The sequence below is a fragment of the Sinocyclocheilus anshuiensis genome, unplaced genomic scaffold, assembly GCF_001515605.1.
Source record: "Sinocyclocheilus anshuiensis isolate Anshui unplaced genomic scaffold, SAMN03320099.WGS_v1.1 scaffold784, whole genome shotgun sequence".
NCBI classification, from domain to species: Eukaryota; Metazoa; Chordata; class Actinopteri; order Cypriniformes; family Cyprinidae; genus Sinocyclocheilus; species Sinocyclocheilus anshuiensis.
Window position 1 is genome coordinate 563802 of NW_015554160.1, and position 8262 is coordinate 572063.

Genomic DNA, 8262 nt, shown 5'->3' on the forward strand with positions numbered 1-8262 from the left:
TGTGTGTGTGTGTGTGTGTGTGTGTGTGTGTGTGTGTGTGTGTGTGTGTGTGTGTGTGTGTGTGTCTGTGTGTGTGTGTGTGTGTGTAAGTGGGATTTGATGAGTGAATGTTTGTGTGAGAGGAGAGATGATTTCACCCTGATCTGCCCGAATATATACATATGCGCAAAGTAATTCTTACCCCAGATGGGCTTCTGTCTGCTCACTTTCATCCAAACAGCTCTGTTTTCATCACGCACCCCGTATGTCTCTTGCTTCCATGGCCCAATCACACCTCTCCTCCGTCAGCTGTGAATCTAATAGCGGTGCTGTCATAACACACGTCGTAAAGCTTTACGCCATTAGACACGTTTGTGCTGTGGCTGGTTGATGCACCAGCTGCTACATCCTAGTAAATGCGTCGTTTGTTTTATCATTTGGTAGTCAAATTGCCTGGTAGTTGTTTACCTCCTTCACTTTACAGCGGCTCCGGGGTCACCATGGTGGCAGTAAATTATGTTTTATTTTCACAGAAATGATGGCTGCACCTCAAAAAAAGAAGCTGTTTCGGGCATCTCTAATTTTTAAACACCCACCTTCTACTTTGTGAACAGTGCAAAATATCTGAAAACTCTAGCTGTGTATGAGCAAGTGGCAAATTAGATATGTGCTCTATTTATTTTTAGCAAAAAATGAAAAATTAGTGTAAGCATGCACTAGGAAACTGCATATTAATCTTTTTCAAGGAAGTCTCTAATCCGGAGCAATTATGTTGAAAGGAGACATCCTGTGGAAGCAGATTTTTAGTGTAGTGTATATACAAAACATGAGTATATTTTCAAATTATTTCTTGCAAAATTACAAACGGTCTATATTATACAGTATGTAATTTTGCAAGAATTACATACTGATCTTTTAGAAATCATCCTAATATGCTGATTTGGTGCTCAAGAAACATTTCTTATCAATGTTAAAAGCATTGCTGATTTGTTTTTGTATAAATAGTGATAAATTTTTTCATCCTTAAAGTGCCCCTATTATGCCTTTTTGAATATTACCTTTCATGCAGTGTGTCATGTAGCTGTATGTGAACATATAAACTATTTGCAAAGTTGTGAAGCCGACAGTGCACGATAAATAAAGTTATTGTCTATCAAAAAAAAAGAGTCGGCTCGCAATCGCCTAAACGAGTCGTCAGGAATTCGAATCTTTTTTTCTTTTTTTTGTTAACAACGGTTTATTGAATTTTCTTCTGGGAATAGCAATATAAAACAAAAAGCAACAGTGCAAATTTAGAACCCATCCCAACCCTGGTAGACTTAAAAAAAAAAATATGTATAAAATAAAAAATATGTATATAAAAATTAAAACAAATAAATAGTAATAATAAAAATAAGTGAATTAATAATAATAGATAAATAAATAGTAATAAAATAATTTTTTTTCAAAGATTTTAGAAAAGCTGACATAACATTAAAAGCTAAATGCCATAAATTTACAGTTTTCACATTAGATCAATGTATACGAGAAGTTGAGAGTTCCATCGAGATAATGTCCAACAAATACACAGTCCAGGTTCTTCTGTCCATTGTGTAAGGAGGATTCCAATGGTTGACTAGCAATTTTAGGAATTCAAATCTTATTCTGTTACAGCTCTATGTCACGAAGTAACATATTTGCATAATGTCTGCCCACGTTCTACGTCGCCAACTTGCCCACCCACAAACAGTAACATTTCGGTGTAGTTAACGTCATGTCGAGAAGACGCTGTATCCTACGCTGTGAGAGTAAATTTGTTTTATCACATCTTATAATTACCACAAACTTGTTAACACTTGACACTTACCACTGAGAAAGGTCCTGCTCCAGTCGTGCTTGCGAATCAGTCTCTTGTCGATCAGCCAATCTCTCTACGGCTCTGGGCCAATCACAAAGGACTGCGCCATCTGACCATTCACAGCAGTGAGGGTTCACGAAAAGTAGGGGTTTAGAGAGACTGATTCTTTGAACTGCTTCACACAAGTCGTTTACGAATCATTTAGAAATGAGGTAAAATTCAATCTATTTTTTGAGAAAACAAACCTGATTTTTGATGTAAACCTGTTTTAGGAGACTCATAAAACAATATTAGCAACCTTAAAAATGGCATAATAGGGGCACTTTAATGAATAGAGATTCCAAAAGAACATAAATGATAATTTCTCTAATTTGTTGCAAAATTAAAAAAAAAATTAATTTTACTTTTTATTCTGACTTGTCATGTTACATTTTGTTTTTTGCAGTTTGACTTGATTTCACGTCATTGCGACTAATTCTAGCAATTTCATTCTAATTTTAAACTTCATTTCAAAATTACTTTTTTTCTTCTTTTTTTTTCTTTTTACTTGGATGCAGAAACACATCCATAAAAAACTGATGCTCTAAATGACAAACAAATGTTCAGATGTTTGTAGTGTTGGGATTTACGGTCACAGGGGAACACATATAATCCCATTTCAGGATGGTGTCCCACAGCTGTTTTCACACACACAACCATGTTTTGAAATGATTTGATTGCCTTCTAAATATGTTTTAAATTAGTAGGCTGTACACTTTAAACATTATTCCTACTTACACTGTCACTTCCAACTTCATTTCCCTTTTTCCCCCCTCAGTTTTCAATTTTTCGGATTATTCGTTTACGTCTAGTGAGCGGCTAGTAGCTCATCAATTAAAAGTTGTGATGTGAAAGCACAAAAGTTGAAAAGCGTTCGCCTCCAGCCCCTGTGAGAGCTTCAGACGGTAATTGGAATGTGGGCGCTTGGCTGGACTCAAAATCATCACTCACTCTCTACTGTTCATTTTACTCCCTTCATCATCTCTCTCTTCATACAGAAACCCTTCAGAGTGGGAAATTAGATGAGAACAGCTGTTAATAAGGGAAAATGCTGTGCAACATCTTGGTATACAGTCATAAGACCAGTCTCTGTCATTGATCCCACCCATTAATTCGCATTCCACAGAGACAGAGAAAAGAGAGGACCATCCTCCCTCATCCCGAGCTAAAAAAAGATGGATCAAGTATCCTCTTATCTCTCTCCCTCTCTCTCTCAGTACCATTCTTCATTCCCTCGTTTCTCCCAGGAGAGTATTACCTCTCCTTAATTTCACGCTGTAAGGGGATTGTGCAGGAATTACACCCAGACACCCATTCAATTTCCCATTACGTATCACTTCCCCCATTATGAGGGGGCGGAGTCTTATCCAGTTATCCCATTTAGTCTTTTCACATGTTCCACATCACCAGCAGACAGTCACAGATACCATACTGACTTTTTTATTATTTTTATTGTAGATTTCTTTGTGTGTGTGTATAGATGAATTTTGAAATGGATAGATTAATGGGTTCAAAAATGGGGTTGTTTTAATTTAAAATATATTTTTTTTAATGACATTAAAAATTAAACACAAATTAAACACATTTTGTTATCTAAACATAAGCAATAAAAACAAACTAACTTGCAAAATATCTAAAACTTTGCCTGCCCTGAAATGCGAAAATTAATAAATAAAATGCTGCCTTGATCTCTCATGCTTACTACTTACTGTAAGGCTACATTTATTTGATCAAAAATACAGTTAAAACATTAATATTGTGAAATATTGTTAGTTCAAAAGAACTGTTTTCTGTTTTTATATATTTTAAAAATGTATGTATTCCTGTGATGGCAAAGCTGAATTTTCAGCATGATCCTTCAGAAATCATTCTAATTCTCTAGAATGGTTCTTTGATGAATAGAAGTTCAAAAGAACAGTATTTTCAATCTAAATCTTTTGCAACATAAATGCCTTTACTGTCACTTTTCATCAGTTTAATGCTGAGTAAGTACGTGTAGGAAGGAAGGAAGTTAATACTTGCTAAATAAAAATATTAATTTCTTTAAAAAAAAAAAACTTACTGACCCAATTTTATTTATATAGATAGTATAATCATATACCACTATTTAGAAAAAAATTAAGATTTTACTTGCATTTTAAATTTTTAATCCTTTTTTAAATTGTAAACAAAAGTGAATTCATCAGTATATAAGAGCCCTTTTTATCATGTGGTGTTGAGATGATGGCCGATGACCAAATAGTTTGAGGTAGAAATGTGGTTATCAGGATCTCTAGGGTGAAAAATGAGATTTCAGAGGCAAAGCCTCTGGAGGAAAAGTCTGAGGAGAGTTTACAGATATTACACCACTGACTTGGGTGACAAAGATCTCAGCACATCTGCTGAACAGCCTGAAGGGGTCCAGAGGTGAATGAAAGAATCAGGAGAGATAGTGTTATGAAGATGAAAAAGTGATAGCTGTAAGGAAAGAGAAAGGCGATGACGGATGAACTTTTACTTCAGGAATGTGTGCTGTATATTTTCATGCTTTTGAGAACGATGTGACCACACAGACACACTGTCATGAGAACATGTGGTCCACATAAAACACACTGGTCTGTGTGGAGGCTGTTTGCTCGGATGAAGTTGCTTTCTATCAGTCTTTGCAGTTAAAGTGGGAACATTAGACTTGGCTGAGTGTATTTATACACACACACACACACACACACACACACACACACACACACATATTGCTGCATGTCTCTCGCTTTCTCTCTCTGTCTGTTCAAGTGCTGTCATTGTCACTGCTTCACACAAGCACACACACATGTGAGGTAATATATGGAGGATGTAAAGTAAATTGGGGTCAGTTTTCTGTCTTTCATCTTGTGAAAAAAACGCTGCTGCTGAAGTGTTCTGGAATGCTTAGAATGTGACATCATTAGTCATCTTTGGTGAAGCTGTCAATCATAACACACCATCATATTTGTATTACTTTTATGGTCTTAGTAAACACTTCACAGTAAAGCATACAAATCATATTAATAGAAGTAACCAGTTTTGTAAATAATGGCATCAAGAACTTTTCCCATCTCGTTATTCCTGATAATGAGTACATAACAAAACTATAGAAAAAAATAATAATTAAAAAAAATGTAGTTTAAAATGTACTACCTTTCAAAAGTTTTTTTTTTTCTTTTTAAAATGTTAGAAATTCTTACTTTTATTTAGCAAGGATGTATTAAATTGATCAAAAGTGACAGTAAAGACATTTGTTACACAATATTTGAATTTCAAATAAATGTTTTTCTTTTGTTCATCAAAGAATCCTAAAAAATGTATCACAGTCATCACAAAAATATTAAGCACAACATCACATCTGTTTTCAACACTGATAATACTGAGTTTGAGCATGCTTGAGCGGCAAATCAGCATATTAAAATGATTTCTGAATGGGTCATGTGACACTGAAGACTGGAATAATGATGCTGAAAGCTGCTGTAATTACCCAGAATTACTCTCTCTAAACCTACTGATAAAATATGTACAATAACTTTGCCATTAAAAAGGAATAAATTGCATATTAAAATGTATTAAAATAGGAAACAGTTGTTTTAAATTGTAATAATAATTTAGAGTATTACTGTTTTACTGTACTTTTAATCAAATAAATCAAGATAATTATTGACCCCAAATTTTGAAAAGTATACATATAAATCGTACGACACTCTTTATTTTTTTATTTGTATTTATTTGATCATGTTACTTCTTAATAGAACTAGCCAAACTTGTGCATAAGCAAAAACATCCCTCTCCTTTTCACACACACAAAAAGTTAATGACCACAAATTCTGGTTCTGCTTTAGTAATTACAGTGCAGTTTGGATCTTGTTAGTTACAGAGCATACAGACACACAAACATATGTGGAACACTGTGTGAAGGCAGTGATTAATAGCTTTTACACACACACACACACACACACACACACAGAGCGAGAGAGAGGAATGTGGATCCCAGCATTCAGGTAAAGTATTCTGGTAGTTTAGTGAAGTTTAAGGGTGTGGTGTGCTTAGTTTAGATTTTGGAGTTTGAGGAGAAAGCCTTCTCTGTTTCTGAGAGACACACGCACACACACTCATGTTGGTTTTTATGGTTTATGAAGACTCTCCATAGGCGTAATGTTTTTTATACTGTACAAACTGTATTTTCTATTGCCCTACACCTACCCTACCCCTAAACCTACCCCTCACAGGAAACTTTGTGCATTTTTAGATTTTCAAAAAACTTAATTCTGAATGATTTATAAGCCTTTTAAATTACGGGGACACTCAAAATGTCCTCATAAATCACCTTCTCGTTGTAATACCTATGTCATACCCATGTCATTATACAAATAGGTGTCCTCATAAACCACATAAACATGCACACACACACACGTACGTACATACTTACTCACTCTTAACAGCTTCCCTCCTGGGAATCAGACACTTCAGACTAGTCACACCTCACTGAAGGCTTCATAGACCCTGCTATTAACATCCGTTTCTAGTGGTCTGAATTAGACTGCACTAAATGCAAGTGTATACAGAGTCAGAACACATTAGAACAACACTTGTAACCACGTTATTTATTTTAATTAAAAAGTCCAAAGTTGATCAAAATGCAATTATATACCATCCAGGTATAAACTGCAATTTCTGAGTAAGTGTATGAGAGAGAGACATAAAAACACTTCTCCAGACAGAGAATGAATGAATGAATGAATGAACGAGGCATTTATATAGTGCTTTCATCGTGTATTGCTGTACACCCAAAGCGCTTTACAATCATATGAGGGGATCTCTTGAGATGTTCTTTCTATCTTTCTTCCTTCCTTCATTCCTATAATTGCAATTTGCCTGTTCAAACTAAACTGTAACATACTCACAGGTAAGTGTGTGTGCCTCATATTTTATTAAAATTGTCAGTCAGAGTAGAGGGAGGCAAACAGAGAGACATGCTTCAGAAACTGTGTGAGCCGAAATCTTAGTAGTGTTGGGCTGTCACATGGTCAGGACAGAATAAATGTTAGGGAACAGAGGGTGGAAAAAGAGAAAAGCAACATCAACACACGGTTGTTAGAGTGTAAATGTAAGAAAGTTAAAAATAAAGTGATGCACAAGCCAGGAACATCAAAGAATGCAGAGGTCAAGTTTAGGGATTTGTGTTTTGACCTCATAGCTAAGGTTAGGTCAGGAAAGGTTAGATCAGGCACAGCAGAGGGTAAATGTCAACCCTAGATTCGTTTTCAGATTAGATATTCATGATTGGTTGTTGAGTTTAAACAGCAGCCAGTTTTACACTACTGAAAAGTAAGTTCTTTGGCATTTAGTATTTATTTTTATTTATTTTTTCCCATCAGGTGCTGGAAATCCTGGTGCGTTCAGTAGTGGACAATCTGACAGATCACCGTGGCGAACAGGCCTCCAATCTTAAAGCCAAATTGCAGGAACTCTTTGGTCGAGTCTCTGCCCGCTGCAGCACAGATGCCCAAATATGGAAGCAGTACGCTCGTCTCTATGGCGATGGCAATAGCAACAATGTAGAAGACAATGAAAAGGTGAATTTTAATTTTATTATTTTTTTTAAGATATATTTTGGGCATTTTTTTACTTTATTAGTATAGAAGTGACAGGAAGCAAAGTGGGAAAGAGAGAGGGGGGTGGGATCGGGAAAGGTCCTCGAGCTAGGATTCGAAATCTGGACGCCCGTAGCGCAATGGCGCTATATGTCAGCGTGCTGCCCACAAGGCTATCAATGCCAACTTTATTCATTTTTACAAGAATTGCCTTGAACTGTTATTTCTACATTCAGTGACTTAACCCAAACAAAAAAGCGTCTACAGTACACCAAGGTTTTCAAGCAAATTCCCTAATCTATTTTGTCATTAATATATTTGATTTTAACAGTTATTGTAGTTTTTTTTTTTTTTTTTTTTTGCAAATAAAATAAAGATTAATAGAGTAAGTTTTTCAATCCCCAGGGAACATGCATCTGGTAAAATGTAAATCTTGAATGCTCTGTAAGTCTTTTTGGATAAAACGCATGAATGTCAATTTAGCTTGAGGAGTACAAACTTTCACAGTGGACTTCCTAGCATGGTGCTGCACCTATAGAAAATATATCGATTTACAAACTCAAAACAACCTTGACTCAATTTTACATGGAAGACACACAGTAGCTTTTATTGGTTGTCGTTTTATTACCTTACATCTGGTTTGGTCTTGTAGTCTAACTGCGTTTTGATGTGTGTGTGTTTGTAGGCACTGCAGTTTCTGAGTAAAGCGCATTGGTGTGAGACGCAGGCAGCTGGCTGGGAGAAAGACATGGGCAACTTCAGATCTGTGGTGAAAGGTGCCAGAGATATGGCTAATGGTGAGACTTTATA

General features: G+C 35.7%; 1 protein-coding gene across 1 annotated transcript in view; it reads left to right on the plus strand.

Moving 5' to 3' along the window:
- LOC107670805 (tetratricopeptide repeat protein 27-like) overlaps window positions 1–8262 on the plus strand; it is a 108693-nt gene that overhangs the window by 95173 nt on the left and 5258 nt on the right. Inside the window, exons 18-19 of the mRNA XM_016463572.1 lie at window positions 7237–7434; window positions 8138–8249. Coding sequence (XP_016319058.1) covers window positions 7237–7434; window positions 8138–8249 — 310 coding nt within the window. The remainder of the gene's footprint in view (window positions 1–7236; window positions 7435–8137; window positions 8250–8262) is intronic.